Here is a 22810-nt window from a genome sequence, read left to right on the forward strand (position 1 = left end):
ATTAAGAGCGGCTTTTTACACCAGATTCTTCCCGCCAAGTGTTACAGTTTCCAGGATAATTCTGTAATTTCAACCATTGTATTACTAAACAACACATCAACAATGCTATTTACTGTCCATTCTCCTTAAAAAAGCCCACCACAACCCCATCTCAATTCCCACCGCCCCCTTCCTCGATTGCATTGTCAGCCAACTCTGTGGTCCCCTATCCCACAATTCCTTGCTCAATTCCCTTCAGTGTAGCAGCCATGATCTTACTGAATGGCGCAGCAGGCTCGAGGGGCCGTTTGCCTACTCATGCTCCTATTTCTTATGTCCTTATGTTCCACCCTGCTGACAGCACTGAGATTTTCTTGGTCAAAGACATCAACAACATCTTTTATGATTGTGCATTATTCGTCCTCCTTAACTTCTCTGCGGTGTTCAACATGATCAACTACTCCATCCCCCTCCTGTCTCTCTGCTGTGGTTCACAGCCAAGGAATTTCCCTCACGTACTTCCACTCCCACCTGTCCCAACGTAGCCAGCAATGGCTTCTCCGCTCAGCCCTGCAGTCTTCTCCAATGTATTCCCTGGTTCTGTTCTTGGTCCCCTCCTTTTTCTCATTAAATGTTGCTACTCGGCGACATGGTCGATAGGCATGCAGTCAGTTTCCAGATATATGCTGACAACGCCCAGCTCTACCTCTGCACTGACCCTGTGTATTGTTAGACTGCTTGTGTGAGAAAGTAGTTGATAAACCAGAACTTTCTTGAAGTGAATAATGGGAAGACTGAAGCCATTTTATTCAACTCCCACCAAAATTCCATATCATTGATGAGTCTATCCCTGCTGACACGGCTGGACCTACTAGCGTACAACCTGTGCCCTGTTCACCCGAGCTGAGCTTCAAACCCAATATCCATCACAACTTTGCTTGCCTCTGCCCTTACTTCACTACCACTGTAAACCTAAACCATGCCATTGCTATCTCCAGACTTGACTTTGCCAATTCGCTCCTTACTGGTCTCCTGAGCTCCACCCGACACAAACTCCAACTTCGTGGAAGTTCTTCTGCTCAATCTTGTCCTGCTTGCTTATCACATTTGTCCTCACTGACCTCCATTGGCTCCTTGTCTTCCAATGCATTAAATTCAAAATCCTTGTCTTCATTTAAAAATCCCTCCAAGGCCTCTCTCTGCCCTATCGCTGCAACCTCCTCCAGCCCAAGGTCCCAGCCCTTCACTACACCGACTGCAGCAGTTCAAGGTGGCGGCTCACCACCACCTTCTCAAGGCCAATTGGTCATCTCGTCCATTAATGCTTGGTATCAGTTTCTCTTGTGAGATGCGCTTTGGGGAGTTTCCTACGTTGAAGATGCTATATAAATGGAGTTGCTGTTGTTAGTCTATAACCACCCGGAGTATCCAGACTTCACAACTGTTTGCACCCTCAAGAATTAACATACTTCTGTTGAAATTTCCCAAGAAATATTTATTCAAATAGATCTAATAGGACTATCTAACATTCGTTTTTAAAATAAAAATAGACTGAAAATTGCACACAGCATTTTCTGATGCACTGTTAATAACAGTTTTCAAAAAAACATTAGATCTACAATGATCTCCCTGAAGAAAGTGGTCATGCTTGTGAACAGCTACCATCACTCCTGAGTTTCCAGAGTACTAAAACACTCATTCTTCCAAAGAGTATAATTTTATGTGACAAAATCTTTTGACAGCAGCCCCTAATGCTCCTGTTACGTAGGCAATGCATTGTTTGATTGTGTGCTTAGTTTAATAAAAGCCAAGGCAGAAGGGGAACAATAACCCTAATGCATTTGAAAGTAAATCAGTGGTATACAGTACAGTTCTAGCACTAAACCAAACAAAGAATCTCACCTGTTCTGTTTTGTTCGTGCTCCTTCTCTGGATGTTGCTGCCCTGGTCCAATTGGGGAATGATGGCCAAGACCATAGGGGATGGGAGATCCACGACCGTGTGCCTGCAACAAGTTCATGTTGTACGCCATAGCTGCTTGATGGCTCATAATGCGAGGATCAACTGCAAAACGGCCTTGGTAACTAGGCCAAGGAACCTGCAAGGACAGGCAATCCAGATTAACAACAGCACATTGAAAACACCAAGTTCCTGTGATGTTTGATGGCACTCCATCAATTCCTGGTTTACTGTGAAAGTCAGGGAAAAATCATGTTAAACATGCAAGGGGAAGTATTATTGTATATATGGATCCACTGTGATATGATTGTGCGTCTGTTTTCACATAACTCCTGTTTGTTACAATTGATATCGCCATGGCTATCTCCAGGACCCAGAAGGGTGGAGGGCATCTGCAGTGCAAGGTGTGCATCATGTACACTTTTAAGGTAACCTTGGGGAAAGGAGGTGAGACGAGGCATTTGGTACTTTCACTTGTGCTAAATGTATGGAGCTTTTTTTTTATTCGTTCGTGGGATGTGGGCGTCGTTGGCAATGCCAGCATTTATTGCCCATCCCTAATTGCCCTTGAGAAGGTGGTGGTGAGCCACCTTCTTGAACCGCTGCAGTCCGTGTAGTGAAGGTTCTCCCACAGTGCTGTTAGGTAGGGAGTTCCAGGATTTTGACCCAGCGACGATGAAGGAACAGCGATATATTTCCAAGTCGGGAAGGTGTGTGACTTGGAGGGGAACGTGCAGGTGGTGTTGTTCCCATGTGCCTGCTGCTCTTGTCCTTCTAGGTGGTAGAGGTCGCGAGTTTGGGAGGTGCTGTCGAAGAAGCCTTGGCGAATTGCTGCAGTGCATCCTGTGGATGGTACATACTGCAGCCACAGTGCGCCGGTGGTGAAGGGAGTGAATGTTTAGGGTGGTGGATGGGGTGCCAATCAAGCGGGCTGTTTTGTCCTGGATGATGTCGAGCTTCTTGAGTGTTATTGGAGCGGCACTCATCCAGGCAAGTGGAGAGTATTCCATCACACTCCTGATTTGTGCCTTGTAGATGATGGGAAGGCTTTAGGAAGTCAGGAGGTGAGTCACTCGCCGCAGAATACCCAGCCTCTGACCTGCTCTTGTAGCCATAGTATTTATCTCTTAAGCAGGAGATCTGCTATCTGAAGAAGCAGGGGTTACATACCTGGTAAATTGTGATCACTTCTTAAACAAGACAACAAGTAAATCAGAATCCCCAATTAAAGTGTCTGGTTCTTTCTCCACTGTTGATTGTAAGTTGTCAGCTAACAAATTTGCAGTGCTCAACGACCTAGCGATACTCCAATCATCAACACCAGCATTACCGATATAGCCTCACCTTCCAGTATGACCCACCCCTCTAGGAGGAGTAAAGCTGCATGGAAGAAAGGGAGAACAACCAAGATGAAGGCTAAGGCAAAGGCAGACAAACAGGTAGGGTGGTATGCTCTCCTCATCAGTGATTCCATTGTGAGGCGCATGGACAGCATGCATCTGTAGAGGTAAGTCCAGAGCCTATGTTTTCCAGGAGCCAGGGTGAAGCATCTACCAGACAGAGAGGACAACCTAATGAAAGGTGAGAGATCTGGAACTGTGGATGCACTACATTTAGGTACAAAGTGACATTATGGATAAAAAAGTCTATCCTCTTACAGGAGAACTACAAACGATTGATAAAAGCATTACGGGACAAAGGTGCAAAAATGATAATATTGAGTCAACTTTCTGAAAGGAATAGCTGTATCATTGGACTCAACGTGCAACTGGAAGATCTGTGCAAGAGGATGGCATTCATCAACAGCTGGAGGACTATCCATGGGGAAGGTAAGCTTTTTTTTTTCAGGAAGGATGGTCCCCATGTCAGAGATTGGCAGAAAATATTGAAGCAGCTTATGGGGAGGATTTAAACTAATTGAGCTAAGAATTATACAAAATAATTCTGTATGCAGCTCCTTTAGGGAAGTTAACCAGAATGGAACATTCAAAAGGGATTTGGATAATTACGAAGGGGGAAAATTTGCAGGGATATGGGTAAAGGGACTAATTGGATAGCTCTTTCAAAGAGCCGGCACAGGAACGATGGGCTGAATGGCCTCCTCTTGTGCTGTATCATTCTATGATTCTATAGCCAAAGGTCAAGATCAAAGGTACAAGGGCAAAAGATCTTAAACCGCCAGTATATAGACTCTTAAAACACTTTTATGTTATTGCAAGAAGTATCAGAAATAAAATACGAGAACCTCAGTCTTGTGAAGCATTACAGAAATTAGACATTATAGGTATTTCTGATACATGATTGGATTTAAACGATGGAGCAGAAATCCACCTTAAAATTATAAGGGTTTCAGGAAAGATAAGAGTAGGATAGAAAAGAGGTGTAGCTGTATTATTTAATGAAAACCTGTAGAAAGGGATTATTTTAGCGCACTAGCTACAGCTGAAGCTATTTGGATTCAATTGGTTCAAGCCCATGGTTCCAAATTAATCACTGGCACTTGTTATAGGCCATCAGAACAAGGGGCCTTTTGTGACGAGGCATTTTGGGCAAATATTACTAAAGCATCTGGATTAAGACTATTTTCAACTGGACCAATGTCACCGGGACAAAATATCACTACAAGTAGGCACCATGAATACAAATAGTCCAATCAAACTAAAATGTGTACAAATAAAAATTAAGTCAAATCGTGATCTGGTTCCTTTTGTTAATTATACAGTCCTGCGGTGTCCAAGCATCTGGATTAGGGAACATATAGATTATGGCTGATTTTAATTTCCCTGGCATTCAATGGTCCAATGGTGAACCATGTAGTGTAGAGGGCAAATCAGCTGAAAGATTTGTTGATACTATAAATGACTGTTTCCTAGCAAAACATGTTGGTGAGGAAACCAGTGGTAGTCAACAGGTGCAGTGTCCAGAAATTTCAGCAGCTGACGATGTGATGAGGGAGAAAGGGTTACATCAAGTTACAATAAAACTACAGCACAGAAACAGACCATTCGGCCCAACTGGTCTATGCTCCACATGAGCTTCCTCCCTCCCTACTTGATCTAACCCTATCAGGATACCCTTCTATTCCTTTCTCTCTCATGTGCTTATCTAGTTTCCCCTTAAATGCATCTATGCCATTCGCCTCAACTACTCCTTGTGGTAGTGAGTTCTACATTCTACCACTCTCTGGGTAAAGAAGTTTCTCCTGAATTCCCGATTGGGTTTATTAGCGACTATTTTATATTTATGACCTCTAGTTTTGGACTCCCAAGTGGAAACATTTTCTCCACGTCTTCCCTATCAAACCCTGTCATTATCTTAAAGAAAGGTCAGGTCACCCATCAGTCTTCTCTTTTCTAGAGAAAAGAGTCCCAGCTTCTTCAGCATTTCCTGATAAGGATAACCTCTCAGTTCTGATATTATCCTTGTGAATCTTTTTTGCACCCGCTCAGATGCCTCTATATCCTTGAGCAATGCATGTTTGTTTCTGCCATTTGGAATTTTCACCTTTTAGAGTGATACTTGTTTTAATTTTAAAGTTGCAAACTTATTTTGATGTATCTCGCTTTAAAAAAAATCTCAATTTACCCCTCCACCCCACATCAGTACGATTAGAGTGCCACATGGCTGCTGAAATGTTGGTGACACGACATTAACAGGAGCATTTTAATCACAACACAGGAACGCTTACAACCAGCAGGCTGAGGAGATACTTTTATCTCATCAGCCTCTGTTGGGTTTGAACCCAGAGTGAAAAGGGATTTCTCCTCCCAAAATCTGTCGAACTCAGTTCCCTCATTTCACAATTCTTTCTGAATTTCACCTCTTTCCCGCATCTTTGCAGGGAAGTTATATTTGTCTACACCAGGCTTTTTATGCAACTTGATTTCTGCTCCAGACCTGATAAAAATATGATTTACATTGGCAGTGAAGTGATAAACTGCACAGCTTTGTTTAATGAATTCACTGTGGTACTAAAACAAATGGGCTGAAAAATCTCAAAAAGTCAAAGTATTAACCTCGACTACACATGGAGATAGATCAGTCAACCATGTAATTAATCTTGGTTACTTCCATATTTTAAATTTTTTGAACTTCTCTGCACTGGTACTGAACTGCACATAAAGTCGTATTTCATGTACCAATAGCGTAAGTACACAACGTGAAGACTATTCTGCTGAAGCAATACAACTCCATTCAACAATATTCTCAACACTGTTTGGAAATCTCCTCGCATTTTAACATATTTGGAACCAGGAGGCCGTCAGTACTGGGCCACATTGAACCAGTTTTGATAAATGCTGGCCTCGCCAGCGACGCCCACATCCCATGAACGAATATAAAAAAAAAATCCTTGCACTACTAGCACCAAGTCAATAAACAATCAGATAATCCAGCCTTTTCTCACTCATTTCAACATAATCATTTTTAACCTCAGTTACTCCGCAGCACTGATCAGCAGGAATTCATCAATTCAGACCGTTCCCTGAACTTTTCCGGTTTTCTTACCGTCCTGTCTCTAAAGGTTCTGACCCTTGCTGCGGAATGGTCCCACAGGACCCAGCTATCACTGCTGCTTCATCAACAAGGCTATCAGAGCAGAGCAGAGGCAGGAGTGTTGGTGGGCTGTTCAACTGTTACAGGCATGACAACAGAAGCCCATCCTCTCCCCACCCGATACCAACGTACATGAATTTCCAGCGAGAACTGGGGGGGGGGGGGGGGGGGGCGTTTAAATTAGAGGATAGCAACCACAGTGGGAACCCGCAACAATTTCCCCCCACTCCCTGTCACAAGTCCAGAGATCCTGAAATCAACGGTGGTGTTCCCACTGCAGCTCCAGTTACAATTAGATAACTCAGGACAGACCTGGGATCGGACCAGGCAACTCCCTGATCTCTCTAGATTAGTATCCACAAACATCAATGGTTTCTGTCATCTCACTCAAATTGGATTGCATTGCAGAGTGATTGTGAGAAGTACATCGATGATTCCATTTAAACTTGCACCTCATGATAGATGGTCAAAAAAACAAAAATAGTTATTGAATCTGCATTTTATCCCCCAAAAATATCCTAACCTTTTACCTTCAATTACACATCAACCAAGCCCTCCATCCCTCTCAAATACTGTTTGTATTCTGCTAAATGTTATAGACTTGAATAACCATGTACTCATAATTCACTAAGTTATGTTCCAAGAGTTCAGACTTATTGTACAATTTATCATTCAATTCCTATCGTATACAGAGGTGGGCAGCAGATTAGCGCATGGCTTCAAATCCAGCGCATGGTGATGGGATGAAAGTGTCCACTGTTTGCTGGGTATGACTGTGCTTGGTGAAATGAGTTTGTGCAGACTCCTCCCCGTTCTGAAGGAGCAAGAGTCCACAGCACAAACCTGGCACTAAAGTGTCAATCTCACTCAATTAGGATGGTTGTTGCAGGAAGTGGAAATGTCACACTGGTGCACTAAAGGGCGCTCTTCAGAGCTTGGCCACATTGCTCAGGTAGAGCAGTGGAAGTTTTATTCTGCATCCAATCCATGCTATATCTGAGTGTTTAATACTGACATTAGGCGCTCAAAATGAAAAATGTTCCAAATCCCAATACTAAAATCCCTCACTTTGATGAGTGATGAAATTTCCTACTCGTTAGGAAGCTAACCAACAGATTCCACAAAATCCAGAGGACATAAATGAAAAACAATAATTCATCTGAACACCTTTAATGAACTTCCTTTTGAACTGAATTCTTAGTATGTATTATAACTGTTGGCTTGGCTCAGTTGGTAACACTCTTACATCTGAGTGTGTTCAAGCCCCTCTATGGGCTTGAGCACATAATCTAGGCTGGCACCTCAGTGCAGTACTGAGGGGGTGCTGCTTTGTCAGAGGAGCTATCTTTTGGATGAGATGTTAAACTGAGGTCTTGACTGCCTGATCAGGTGGACATAAAAGAATTCAGCGTAGAGCAGGTAGCTCTCCGAATGTCCTGGCCAATGCCACCAAAAACAGTCAAAATCCTGGAACTCCCTTCCTAACAGCACTGTGGGAGAACCGTCACCACACGGACTGCAGTGGTTCAAGGCGGCGGCTCACCACCACCTTCTCAAGGGCAATTAGGGATGGGCAATAAATGCTGGCCTCGCCAGCGACGCCCACATCCCGTGAACGAATAAAAAAAGTCATTTATCTTATCTGCTGCTTATAGGACCTTGTGTCAATGAGCTATCAGGAGAGCCATCTGTGGAAAAATCAGCGGAACCTGATAACTGAAGAAGGGGAAGATACTGATGAATTTTGGTTAAAAACTGGTGAAATGTTTTTTTTTGTGGTGAGAGCTCCCTGCAGATTTCTGAAAAGGCAAGTGGACGGTTTCAGGTATGACAATTTTGGAAAAGAACCCTGTGACTGATAAAGGGGAAAATACTTTTAAAATTTACATTATGTATAAGTTACCGGAGGTAGCGAGATGTATTTAACAGGGTCAGGCAACAGGTAAACCTGTGCCTGCATGCTTACTTGTGGTTGGGAAGGAGATTGAAAATTACAGCTGTGAGTAAATCCACTGTATAGCGAGGCTCAGCCATACAAGCAAATCAGAGAATCATTACAGCACAGGAGGCCATTCGGCCCATTGAGCCTGTGCCAGCTCTTTGTAAGAGCAATCTAGTTCGTTCTATTCCCCAACTCTTTCCCCGTAGCCCTGCAAATTTTTTATCTTCAAATATTTATCCAATTCCTTTTTGAAAGCCATGATTGAATCTGCATCCACCACCCTTTCAGGCAGCGCATTCCAGCTGATAACTACTCGCTGTGTAAAAAAGTTTTTCCTCACATCGCCTTTGGTTCTTTTGCCAATCACCTAAGATAGAACCCAAATTCAATCCCTGGGTCGATGCTGAATGAGTTGATCCTGGTCGGGGCAGCAGCAGAGGTAAGGGAGGTCCTCTCTTCCTGAATGCTAGCCAGTGACACCTGCGGGAGGGTGTTTTTATGCGATAGGAGCAGGAGTCGGCCATTCGGCCCCTCGAGGCTGCTCTGCCATTTAATGAGATCATGGCTGATCTGATTTTTACCTCAACTCCACTTTCCCGCCCTTTCCCCATATCCTTTGACTCCCTTGCTGATCAAAAATTTGTCCAACTCAGCCTTGAATGTATTCAATGACTCAGCCTCCACAGCTTTTTGGGGTAAAGAATTCAATAGATTCACAACCCTCTGGGAGAAGAAATTCCTCCTCATTTCCATCTTAAACGGGCGACCCCTTATTCTGAGACTATGTCCCATAGTTTTAGATTCCCCCATGAGGGGTACCATCCTCTCAGCATCTACCCTATCGAGTCCCCTCAGAATCTTGTATGTTTCAATAAGATCTCCTCTCATTCTTCTAAACTCCAATGAGTATAGACCCAACCTGTTCAATCTTTCCCCATAAGACAACCCTTCCATACCCGGAATCAACCTAGTGAACCTTCTCTGAACTGCCTCCAATGCAAGTATGTCCTTCCTTAAATAAGGGCACCAGAACTGTACGCAGTACTCCAGATGTGGTCTCACCAGCACCCTGTATGGTTGTAGCATAACTTCCCTGCTTTTATATTCCATCCCTCGAGAAATAAAGGTCAATATTGCGTTTGCCTTCCGGATTACCTGCTGCACCTGTATGTTGACTTTTTGTGTTTCATGTACGAGGACACCCAGATCCCTCTGTACCGCAGCATTTTGTAGTATTTCTCCATTCAAATAATATTTTGCTCTTTTATTTTTCCTCCCAAAGTGGATGACTTCACATTTTCCCACATTACATTCCATCTGCCAAATTTTTGCCCATTCGCTTAACCTGTCAATATCCCTTTGCAGACACTTTGTGTCCTCATCGCAACTTGCTTTTCCATCTATCTTTGTATCATCAGCTAATTTGGCCACAAGACACTCTGTTCCTTCATCCAAGTCAGTGATATATAATGAAAATAGTTGAAGCCCCAGCACTGAGCCCTGCGGCACCCCACTAATTACAGATTGTCATTTTGAAAATGACCCTTTTATCCCGACTCTTTGTTTTCTGTTAGTTAGCCAATCCTCTATCCATGCCAGTATATTATCCCAACATCATGAGCTTTTATCTTGTGCAGTAATCTTTTATGTGGCACCTTATCGAATGCCTTTTGGAAATCCAAATATACTGCATCCATTGGTTCCCCTTTATCCACCCTGTCCGTCACTTCCTCAAAGAACTCTAATAAATTTGTCAGACATGATTGTATTATGAGTCTCCAAATGTCCTGCGACTACTTCCTTAATAATGGATTTTAGCATTTTCCCAATGACAGATGTTAGGCTAAATGCTTTCTGTCTCACTCCCCTCTTGAATAGGGGTGTTACATTTGGGGTTTTCCAATCCGCTGGGACCTTTCCAGAATCTAGTGAATTCTGGAAGATTACAACCAATGCATCCACTATCTCTGTAGCCACTTCCTTTAAGACCCTTGGATGCAAGCCATCAGGTCCAGGGGACTTGTCAGCCTTTGGACCCATTAGTTTACCTCGTACTTTTTCTCTAGCGATAGTGATTGTTTTTAGTTCCTCCCTCCCCTTTGCCCCTTGATTTTCTACTATCATTGGTATGTTATTAGTGTCTTCTCCTGTGAAGACAGATACAAAATATCTGTTCAATCATCTGCCATTTCTTTTTTTCATCCTCCAAGGGATCAATGTTTACTTTAGTTACCCTCTTCCTTTTTATATACTTGTAGAAGCTTTTACTGTCAGTTTTTATATTTCTTGCTAGTTTACACTCATAATTTATTTTCTCCCTCTTTATTATTCTTTCAGTCATCCTTCGCTGGTTTTTAAAGTTTTCCCAATCTTTGGGCTTACCAGCAATCTTTGCCATGTTGTATGCTTTTTCTTTTAACCTGATACCATCCTTGACTTCCTTAGTTAGCCATTGTTGGTTCACCCTTTTTGTGGAGTCTTTCCTCCGCACAGAGATATATTTTTGTTGCGAGTCATAAAATATCTTTTTAAATGTTTGCCACTGCTTATCCACCATCATACCATCTAATCTATTTACCCAGTCCACTTTAGCCAATTCCACCCTCATTCCTTTATAATTGCCCTTATTTAAGTTTAATACAGTAGTTTCAGACCCAAGATCCTCGTTCTCAAACTGGATGTGAAATTCTATCATGTTACGATCACTGCTTCCCAAGGGATCCTTTACTTTGAGATAATTAATTAATCCTGTTTCGTTACCCATTACCAGATCCAAAATGGCCTGTTCCCTGGTTGGTTCCCCGACGTATTGGTCTAAGAAACAGTCCCTAATACACTCTATGAACTCCTCCTCAGGGCTATTTTTGCCAATTTGATTTGTCCAATCTATGTGAAAGTTAAAATCGCCCATGATTATTGCATTACCATTTTTACAAGCCCCCTTTATTTCCTGATTAATATTTTGCCCTACAGTGAAGCTACTGTTCGGGGGCCTATATACTACTCCCACCAATGATTTCTTTTCCTTGTAATTTCTTACCTCCACCCAAATTGATTCGACATCTTGATCTTCTGAGCCAAGATCATTTCTCACTATTATACCAATTTCATCCTTTATTAACAGAGCTACCCCACCACCTTTACCTTTTTTCCTATCCTTCAGAAATGTTAAATAACCCTGAATATTTAGCTCCCAACCTTGGTCACCTTGCAACCACGTCTCTGTAATGGCCACGAGATCATGCTCATTTGTTTCTATTTGTGCCGTCAATTCATCTGTCTAATTACAAATGCTGCGCGCATTCAGATAAAGAACCTGATTTGATGGATCAGGGGTGAATGGCCGCCTTCTGTGCTGTATGATTCTATGACTCCAGGAGTGGATTGGGTTTGGCTGTGATGCGTTCACAACTGAATAGCTTGCTGATGCTCCCCATTGAAGCTCAAACCCAAAGGATGGCCAACTAGGTAATGTATTGGAGGGCTGTTGGCGTCTATCCAGCATGACACAGCAACTTCAGGGGAGATGAAATTGGAGGGAAAATAAACCATAGTTCACTATAAAGCGTAAAATTCAAATTGCTTCAAACATTTTCAGCAGAGTTTCTTCTGTGCACTACTTTAATAAACCATTCTAGCATATTCTGGCATTATATTGTGTCACTTCATTTTTCAGTTCTACAGATAAGGCCTGCCAGACTGCATCAGTGTAAAGGTAGCCTGCCGTTCAAGGTACTGGGCTATGCAAACCGACAAAGGCAATTTTGCTTATTATAGAAAGATTTTCCACCCGACTTCCAATTGACGCGTGAGCATTGTTCAAGCAAATGTTACAGTCAAACGCAAAATATTTCAGTGAATTTTGCTCCATAATTGGGGAATACAGATTACATTCAGGAGGAGCTAGTTATCATACATCACATAGTAAGTGGTGCTTTCTTTGTTGAAAGATCTAGATCTATTTAATCACTTATAATGCAATTTGTTGGCAGCTTTAGGTTCCCTTGGCTGCAATCAGAAATTATTATGCAAATGCAAGGTAGGCAATGGAATCTTTGGAACTTAAATTTCAGAAAGCCAAGCCAACCCCAAGTGAAGGCTCAGAAGACCTTGAAATGTGTTCCGGCTGTCTTAATCCAGATCATAAGAAAATAAGAACATAAGAAATAGGAGCAGGAGTAGGCCAATCGGCCCTTCGAGCCTGCTCCGCCATTCAATAAGATCATGGCTGATCTGATCATAACCTCAAATCTAAATTCATGTCCAATTTCCTGCCTGCTCCTCATAACCCCTAATTCCCTTTACTTCTAGGAAACTGTCTATTTCTGTTTTAAATTTATTTAATGATGTAGCTTCCACAGCTTCCTGGGGCAGCAAATTCCACAGACCTACTACCCTCTGAGTGAAGAAGTTTCTCCTCATCTCAGTTTTGAAAGAGCAGCCCCTTATTCTAAGATTATGCCCCCTAGTTCTAGTTTCACCCATCCTTGGGAACATCCTGACCGCATCCACCCGATCAAGCCCCTTCACAATCTTATATGTTTCAATAAGATCGCCTCTCATTCTTCTGAACTCCAATGAGTAGAGTCCCAATCTACTCAACCTCTCCTCATATGTCCGCCCCCTCATGCCCGGGATTAACCGAGTGAACCTTCTTTGCACTGCCTCGAGAGCAAGTATGTCTTTTCTTAAGAATGGAGACCAAAACTGTATGCAGTATTCCTCAATCATCAGCAAAGTGATGGAAGGTGTCGTCGACAGTGCTATCAAGCGGCACTTACTCACCAATAACCTGCTCACCGACGCTCAGTTTGGGTTCCGCCAGGACCACTCGGCTCCAGACCTCATTACAGCCTTGGTCCAAACATGGACAAAAGAGCTGAATTCCAGAGGTGAGGTGAGAGTGACTGCCCTTGACATCAAGGCAGCATTTGACCGAGTGTGGCATCAAGGAGCCCTGGTAAAATTGAAGTCAATGGGAATCAGGGGGAAAACTCTCCAGTGGCTGGAGTCATACCTAACACAAAGGAAGATGGTAGTGGTTGTTGGAGGCCAAGCATCTCAGCCCCAGGGCATTGCTGCAGGAGTTCCTCAGGGCAGTGTCCTAGGCCCAACCATCTTCAGCTGCTTCATCAATGACCTTCCCTCCATCATAAGGTCAGAAATGGGGATGTTCGCTGATGACTGCACAGTGTTCAGTTCCATTCGCAACCCCTCAGATAATGAAGCAGTCCGAGCCCGCATGCAGCAAGACCTGGACAACATCCAGGCTTGGGCTGATAAGTGGCAAGTAACATTCGCGCCAGATAAGTGCCAGGCAATGACCATCTCCAACAAGAGAGAGTCTCTCCACCTCCCCTTGACATTCAACGGCATTACCATCACCGAATCCCCCACCATCAACATCCTGGGGGTCACCATTGACCAGAAACTTAACTGGACCAGCCATATAAATACTGTGGCTACGAGAGCAGGTCAGAGGCTGGGTATTCTGCGGCGAGTGACTCACCTCCTGACTCCCCAAAGCCTTTCCACCATCTACAAGGCACAAGTCAGGAGTGTGATGGAATACTCTCCACTTGCCTGGATGAGTGCAGCTCCAACAACACTCAAGAAGCTCGACACCATCCAAGATAAAGCAGCCCGCTTGATTGGCACCCCATCCACCACCCTAAACATTCACTCCCTTCACCACCGGCGCACTGTGGCTGCAGTGTGCACTATCCACAGGATGCACTGCAACAACTCGCCAAGGCTTCTTCGACAGCACCTCCCAAACCCGCGACCTCTACCACCTAGAAGGACAAGGGCAGCAGGCGCATGGGAACAACACCACCTGCACGTTCCCCTCCAAGTCACACACCATCCAGACTTGGAAATATATCGCCGTTCCTTCATTGTCGCTGGGTCAAAATCCTGGAACTCCCTTCCTAACAGCACTGTGGGAGAACCGTCACCACACGGACTGCAGCGGTTCAAGAAGGCGGCTCACCACCACCTTCTCAAGGGCAATTAGGGATGGGCAATAAATGCCAGCCTTGCCAGCGACACCCACATCCCGTGAACGAATAAAAAAAAAGGTGCGGTCTCACCAATACCTTATATAACTGCAGCAATACCTCCCTGTTTTTATATTCTATCCCCCTAGCAATAAACGCCAACATTCCGTTGGCCTTCTTGATCACCTGCTGCACCTGCATACTAACTTTTTGATTTTCTTGCACTAAGACCCCCAGATCCCTTTGTGCTGCAGTACTTTCCAGTTTCTCGCCATTAAGATAATAACTTGCTCTCTGATTTTTCCTGCCAAAGTGCATAACCTCACATTTTCCAATATTGTATTGCATCTGCCAAATCTCCGCCCACTCACTCAGCCTGTCTATATCCCCTTGTAGGTTTTTTATGTCCTCCTCACTCTCTACTTTCCCTCCCATCTTTGTATCATCTGCAAACTTTGATATGTTACACTCGGTCCCCTCCTCCAAATCGTTAATATAGATTGTAAAGAGTTGGGGACCCAGCACCGACCCCTGCGGAACACCACTGGCTACTGGTTGCCAGTCCGAGAATGAACCATTTATCCCAACTCTCTGCTTCTTGTTAGATAACCAATCCTCCACCCATGCCAGAATATTACCCCCAAATCCAGTGATTCTTTATCTTGAGCAATAATCTTTTATGTGGCACCTTGTCGAATGCCTTCTGGAAGTCTAAATACACTACGTCCACCGGTTCCCCTTTATCCACCCTGTATGTTATGTCCTCAAAGAACTCAAGCAAAATTGTCATACATGACTTCCCCTTCGTAAAGCCATGCTGACTTTGTCCTATTAAATTATGTTTATCCAAATGTTGCGCTACTGTATCCTTAATAATAGACTCCAAAATTTTACCCACCACAGACGTTAGGCTAACTGGTCTATGATTTCCAGCCTTCTGCCTACTACCCTTTTTAAATAAGGGTGTTACATTAGCAGTTTTCCAATCTGCCGGGACCTTTGCTGAGTCCAGAGAATTTTGGAAAATTATTACCAAAGCATCCACAATCCCTACTGCCACTTCCCTCAAGACCCTGGGATGTAAGCCATCAGGTCCAGGGGATTTATCCGCCTTGAGTCCCATTAATTTACTGAGTACCAATTCCTTAGTGATTTTAATCGTATTTAGCTCCTCCCCTCCTAGAGCCCCCTGTTTGTCCAGTGTTGGGATATTCTTAGTGTCCTCTACCGTAAAGACTGAAACAAAATATTTGTTCAGCATTTTTGCTATCTCCATGTTTCCCACCATTAATTTCCCGGTCTCATCCTCTAAGGGACCTACGTTTGCCTTAGCCACCCTTTTTCTTTTTATATAACTGTAGAAACTCTTGCTATCTGTTTTTATACTTTTTGCTAATTTATTTTCATAATCTATCTTCCCTTTCTTAATCAATCCTTTAGTTACTTTTTGCTGTCTTTTGAAGACTTCCCAATCTTCTATCCTCCCACTAAGTTTGGCTACCTTATATGTCCTTGTTTTTAGTCGGATACTATCCTTAATTTCTTTACTTAGCCACGGATGGCTGTCATTTCTTTTACACCCTTTTTTCCCTCAGTGGAATATATATTTTTTGAAAGTTGTAAAATAACTCCTTAAATGAACACCACTGCTCATGTACCGTCTTACCCTTCAATCTATTTTCCCAGTCCACTTTAATCAATTCCGCTCTCATACCATCATAGTCTCCTTTATTCAAGCTCAGTACGCTTGTTTGAGAACCAACCTTCTCACCCTCTAATTGGATATGGAATGTAACCATGTTATGGTCACTCATTCCAAGGGGATCCTTAACTGGGACATTATTAATGAATCCTGGCTCATTACACAGGACCAGGTCCAAGGTTGCTTGCCCCCTTGTAGGATCAGTTACATACTGCTCAAGAAATCCATCCCTAATACACTCAATAAACTCTTCCTCAAGGCTGCCCTGCCCAATTTGATTTGTCCAGTCAATATGATAGTTAAAATCTCCCATAATTATAGCTGTTCCCTTATTACATGCCTCGACTATTTCCTGATTAATACTTCTTCCAGCAGAGTTGCAACTATTAGGAGACCTATATACTATGCCCACTAGTGTTTTTTTTCCTCTTATTATTCCTTATCTCTACCCAAACTGTTTCATTCTCCTGATCCTTTGTCCCAATATCATTTCTCTGTATTACAGTGATTCCTTCCTTTATTAACATAGCCACCCCACCTCCCCTTCCTTCCTGCCTGTCCTTCCTGATTGTTAAATACCCTAGCATATTTAATTCCCAGTCGTTGTCACCCTGCAGCCATGTTTCTGTAATGGCCACAAGATCATACCCATACGTAGTTATTTGTGCCGTTAACTTGTCCATTTTGTTACGAATGCTACGTGCATTCAGATAAAGAACTTTCAAATATGTTTTGTGACACTTAGTTCCTGCTTTTTCCTCTTTTAACACTTTACCTTTTACTCCATACCTTCCTGACACGCTTTCCTCCGTCTCCCTGCTCAGGTTCCCAACCCCCTGCCACAGCTTTGATGCTGGGTTAATCGCCTTACGCTTTCTAGTTTTTATTTTATCCGTCATGCCTAAAGTACACTTTCTTTCCGCTGCTCTACACTTTTCCCTTTCACTTGTTCTTGAACAACTGTTTGTACAATTTGTTTTGTGATGAACCACGTGAACAGTTTGCAACATAGACTGCTGGGACGTTGATGTAACAGGAGTGGCCACGGTATACGTGACAGTTTCATAGACTGTGAAATCACAGGGGATACGGGCACATAGCACCAAACCACCATTAAGTACTACAATAATTTGATCATCTGACTTTAAGAAATCACCATGAGTGTATAAAAATCGAGGTATCATGTTGGTGCAGAAGGAGATCTGCTGGAGAATGAAGTACATCACAAGCCCTATGTAGGGAAGTTTTTTTTTTGCTAAAACAGACCTCAACATTCCTGTTGAGTGTTCCAAATTGTCACTGGATACGAAGAATGACAATTCATATCCCTTATCTTAAATAAATTCAAGTTTATGTAATTCAACAAACTTACAATATACCAGAAAAATGGACACACTCAAATTCAAGACAATTCTTTCGGTGGCTCTACCCATGAGTTATAGTTTAGTAACCAAAACTGACAGTGCGAAAATAATCTGTCAGTGGAAGCCTCTAGTAAATGTCTAAAGTATACAGACTAGAAAAGCAGGAGGAATTGACTCACTGGTTAAAATATAATCTGCATGTTGGCCAATCGGCAGGCTGAGCTGGGAAAAACACAGCCAGGGGTTCCACTCAAGGTCACCACCCAGTGGTCCCTGCTGGAAAAGTGTGCACACATGTGTGTATACATGTCAGGACAGAATTGGTAATGACACTTGCTGACACTCTGTCTCGGATCATGCATAGTGGCGGTGTGGCCCTGATCACCAAATTCACCCTGGTCTGTCTCCCTTATCCTTTGGCACCTTCTCCTCCTTTGAACACCTCGCCTTATTCCATCCCTCTCATTTCTCCACTAAAATAATCATTCTCTACTGCTCACCCAATTCCCAAGCCAAGTTTCTTATCGAGATATCCTCACTGCTTTCCTCCCTCAGCCTCTGCACCTGAGCGACCTCACCCTCAATGATTTCAACCTCCATCTCAACTCACCTTCCCTATCCTCCCTTAACCTCTCCCTCCATATACACTCTCATACATATTCAGGGCCACCCCCTTTCTACCATGACATCTTACATGGCCTCTGTATTCCCATCATCTTAATCACAGACAAGGCCATCTCTGATCACTTCCTTGTATCCCTCTCCACCCCATCCCTCACAACCCCTTTCTTCCTTCCAACTTAACGTCCTTCTGTGTCCACTCCGGAAAAAAATTCTTCTCCCAAGTCACTTACCACGGCACTTTCAAACTCCCAACTGTCTAAACTTTGGCCCTCAGTTCGCCATGATGCTTCTACAGCTACAGATCTGCTTAATCACTGCCTCACCTCCATCTTTGATGCCCTTGTCCCCAGTAAAATCCTTACTCTCTCCACCCAAGTTGTTCCCCTTGGTATAGCCCCCACCTTCACTTCCTTAAGTCCAAGGGATTCAGATTTGAATGTACATGGTGCAAAACTGGATTAGCCATTCATCGCCAGAGAGGCCTGACCACATTAAGCACTATCGGGTCCTACTCTCTGCCAAAACTGCTCACTACTCCAGGATCATCCTCGAATGCAAAGATAACCCCTGACTTCTTTTCTTCACTCCCAACTATCTCCTTAAATCCCTCTCCCCTGCTCCCTAACAATGTGCAAGGAGCTTATGGATTTCTTTGTCACTAGGATTGAGACCATCTGTTCAGCTGCCTCTGCTGCAAACTCCCTTCCCCTAGCCCACCAAGCCAATCTTCCCTCAAGGTTACTCCCTGCCCTAGGCATCTATCTCCAGTTTCTCTCTTATCTTCATTCATGCCCTCTCCAAGCTCATTTGTCTATAAGACCGACCTTGTGCTCTCTCGACCCTATTCCTACTAAACTGACCACTCAACTTCACATCCTGGCCCCCGCGCTAGCTGATATTGTAAACGGCTCCCTCTTCTCAGGTACTGTCCTCCTCCCTTTCAAATTTCCAATCATCAACCCTTTCCTCAAAAAAAACCACCCATGACCTCTCTGTCCTTGCAAATTACCACCCCATCTCCAACCTCTCGTTCCTCAAAGTCCTTGAACATGTCGCCTCCCAAATCCGTGCCCATTGTTCCCGCAACTCCAAGTTTGCACCTCTCCAATCCGGTTTCCACCCTTGCCACAGCACCGAATCGGCTCCAATCAAAGTCACAATGACATCCTCTGTGACTGTGGTGTACTATCTCTCCTCAACCTATCTGCAGCTCCAACAACACTCAAGAAGCTCGACACCATCCAAGATAAAGCAGCCCGCTTGATTGGCACCCCATCCACCACACTAAACATTCACTTCCTTCACCACCGGCGCACTGTGGCTGCAGTGTGCACCATCCACAGGATGCACTGCAGCAACTCGCCAAGGCTTCTTCGACAGCACCTCCCAAACCCGCGACCTCTACCACCTAGAAGGACAAGAGCAGCAGGCACATGGGAACAACACCACCTGCACGTTCCCCTCCAAGTCACACACCATCCCCACTTGGAAATATATCGCCGTTCCTTCATTGTCGCTGGGTCAAAATCCTGGAACTCCCTTCCTAACAGCACTGTGGGAGAACCGTCACCACACGGACTGCAGCGGTTCAAGAAGGCGGCTCACCACCACCTTCTCGAGGGCAATTAGGGATGGGCAATGAATGCTGGCCTCGCCAGCGACGCCCACATCCCATGAACGAATAAAAAAAAAGCCTTTGACACGACTGACCACACAATTCTCCTCCAACACCTCCCCTCCATTATCCAGCTGAGTGAGACTACCCTCACTCTTACATATCCAGTCGTCGCCAGAGAACCTCCTGCAATGGCTTCTCTTCCCACCCCTGCACTGTTACCTCTGGAGTCCCGCGAGGATCGATCATTGGCCCCCTCCTACTTCTCATCTACATGCTGTCCCTCTGCAAAATCACCCGAAGACTTGATGTCAGATTCCACATGTTTGCTGATGACACCCACGTCTCCCTCACCACTTCCTCTCCACCCCTCCACCATCTGTGTTGTCAGACTGCTTGTCCCACATCCAGTCCTGAAATTTCCTCCAATTAAACATTGGGAAGACCGAAATCATTGTCTTTGGCCCCCCCCAACAAACTCCATTCCCTCGCCACCGATTCAATCCCCCTCCCTGGCCACTGCCTCAAGCTGAACCTTAGCATCCTATTTGACCCTGAGCTGAGCTTCCGACCCCATATCCTCTCCATCACAAAGACCGCCTACTTCCACCTCTGTAATATTACCCGCCTCAGCCCGTCTGCTGCTGAAACATTCATTCATGCCTTTGTTACCTCCAAGCTCAAATTCCAATGCTCTCCGGGCCGGCCTCCCATTTTCCACTATCCATAAACTTGAGCTTATCCAAAACTCTGCTGCCCATATCGTAACTTGCACCAAGCTCAGTTCACCCATCACTCCCTGTATGTTGACCTACATTGGCACCTAGTCACCATGGACACATGCACAGGCCCCAAAACAAATAATCTTATGTGGTGAAAGCCTTCAGGTCCGTAACTGTACTTCCAAAGAAAACTTATTTTTGAATCTGTATTGGTCCTTAATCCTTTCTGGGGCCATCATACTCCAGGACCAATTGTAAATCTGCTCTATAATTGGGGCTATGGTGGTGCAAATTATTTCACCAAAATCCCCTCAGAATTCTCAATGGTGGGCAAACTGGAAGAGAGGTGAAAGCCAATTTTAATAACTTGGGTACGTCATTGATCGATATTACCGTGCCATACAAAATTTAAAAATCATCAAAAAAATTGAAAATATGGTATAACAGAACACGTCAATGGGTAACTGTAATTAATTTTCATCCTATTCATTTTGTGCTTTAACGTGAACAGTACTTCTCAGCAATTCACTTGGGCACGTTTAACAATTCAATCAACCCTTATGTCTGCCGCAAGGCATGCTTTTCAGATTAGTCCCTTCTTGTTAATGTCTCAGACTTCATCCGTACTGCTTCCTACTGATGTCACCACTGACAGTCCGACACAGCAGTCTGCAACAATGTGCCACCTCCCATGTCTCTGGTAGTGTCACCTCAAAGAAACTGTCAATCACCACCCTTTGAGGCTGTGTGTGAGGAATCCAAAACGAGGATCATCGCTCATCAGATTTTCAGAACAGCTTTTTAATAAAATATTTTTAAATAATAATTTCAGACATCTACATACTGTATTTACCCAACCAAATGATCACTACATAAATATTTTAAGCTGAGGATGTTGCACTACACATGCTCTGACAACTAATGCAGTTTGAAATTAATTCACCAAAAAAGTAAAGGGGAAGGAAAGAGATTAAAGAATAAATCACACTTTTGGTTACAAATCCGTTCAGGTAAAAAAAAACACTTACTGGCAAAGGCACAGACATCACCATGTTTCCACCATAGACAGCAGGCACATATAGGATGCTAGTCCCGGTATGAGGATCTATCCGTTGGACAGGGCTTGGAGATTTACCAATGGCCGGGTGAGGACCAAGTGGTGGAGTATAGGCTCTGATAGGATTCCCAATTAATACTGTAGGATTGGGTTGAACTGAAAAACATTAGATTTGAATAGATTCATTTTAGATCCTCAGGAAAATACGTAAAATCTGATTTTTACCGTCGTTGTTTTCCTAACCTTCACTTACTATAATGATCTCCAACTATCCTGCAGAAAGAGGGGAAGTGTCCACATTCTTTATATGTAGAGATTTTAATGCATTACCTGCATTCGCACATAATCTGCAAGGTGCGTAGTATACTTACTGTGATGTGTGAAGCAGCAAGCTAAGTATACACTGGAAAGTAACGTATTAAAAGAAATGGGTTTGTGTCATTCAGCTTAATCAGTCGATCGGCAATAAACTGACCACACAATAATTCTTGTTCATCAGTTTAAGTGAAGTTCCTGTTTCTCTGTCTCCTCCGTGTGTGTGTGGAGGTCAAGACAGTTCAACCTACTCTATAGGTGTGTCCACATAAACAGCGAGATGACGGATTGGTCCACCAATTGAATTATGCAGCAAAGACTCCCATATGTCTTCCCCCAGAGGAACCTCAGCAGTAAATTCTATTCAAGTGTGAATGTCATATTCTCCCTACCCTCCCATGCTCAAGGTTTAATTTCAATTTGATATCCCCATTAGCATCCGTCCTTCCCTAACTGCTCCCCACCCCGTCAATTGTCTCTTGGAAGTGGCCTATTCTGACGCGCAATCCATAAAGACTGCCAACCCTCTAAATCTTCATTCATTTGCAGGCAGAGACAGAAAGTGTGAGTGGCAACTTACAGGGGGCATCATAACAGATCCCAGTTCTGTCCTCACCCAATATCCCCACATGGGCACTTTCTAATGTCAATCACAAAGCAGCATTCAGAAGCAGGAACTGCCGATAAATTTCCCCCTTTCTAGGCAGGGGGAAATGCAGTGCCTCCATTGCCACGAGGCTGAAGTCAGGTAATCATTCCTTTTCTAGCTCAGCATCTGTTTTACCTTATGTCTCTGTGAAATCCCTTGGGATGTTTTCCTACAAAAAATGCACTATATAAATGCAAGTTGTTGCTGTAAAAGTATTTAAGCATTTAAATTTCTTATTTTGTATATTTCAAATATTAAGTTTAATATACATTTGCTTTTGTGGACAGAGTGTGAATAAACATCAGGACCATTTTACTTTTGGACTTCAA

The 22810-nt window shown here is 43.7% G+C and overlaps 1 protein-coding gene across 3 annotated transcripts in view; it reads right to left on the bottom strand.

Annotated features, from left to right (window-relative positions):
- helz (helicase with zinc finger) overlaps positions 1 to 22810 on the bottom strand; it is a 242759-nt gene that overhangs the window by 41622 nt on the left and 178327 nt on the right. For all 3 annotated transcript variants that reach the window (XM_068003894.1, XM_068003893.1, XM_068003895.1), the window contains 2 exons: positions 21489 to 21673; positions 1882 to 2077 (listed from right to left, as the gene is read on the bottom strand). In XM_068003894.1, coding sequence (XP_067859995.1) covers positions 1882 to 2077; positions 21489 to 21673 — 381 coding nt within the window. The remainder of the gene's footprint in view (positions 1 to 1881; positions 2078 to 21488; positions 21674 to 22810) is intronic.

The sequence above is a fragment of the Heptranchias perlo genome, chromosome 23 (assembly GCF_035084215.1).
Source record: "Heptranchias perlo isolate sHepPer1 chromosome 23, sHepPer1.hap1, whole genome shotgun sequence".
NCBI classification, from domain to species: domain Eukaryota; kingdom Metazoa; phylum Chordata; class Chondrichthyes; order Hexanchiformes; family Hexanchidae; genus Heptranchias; species Heptranchias perlo.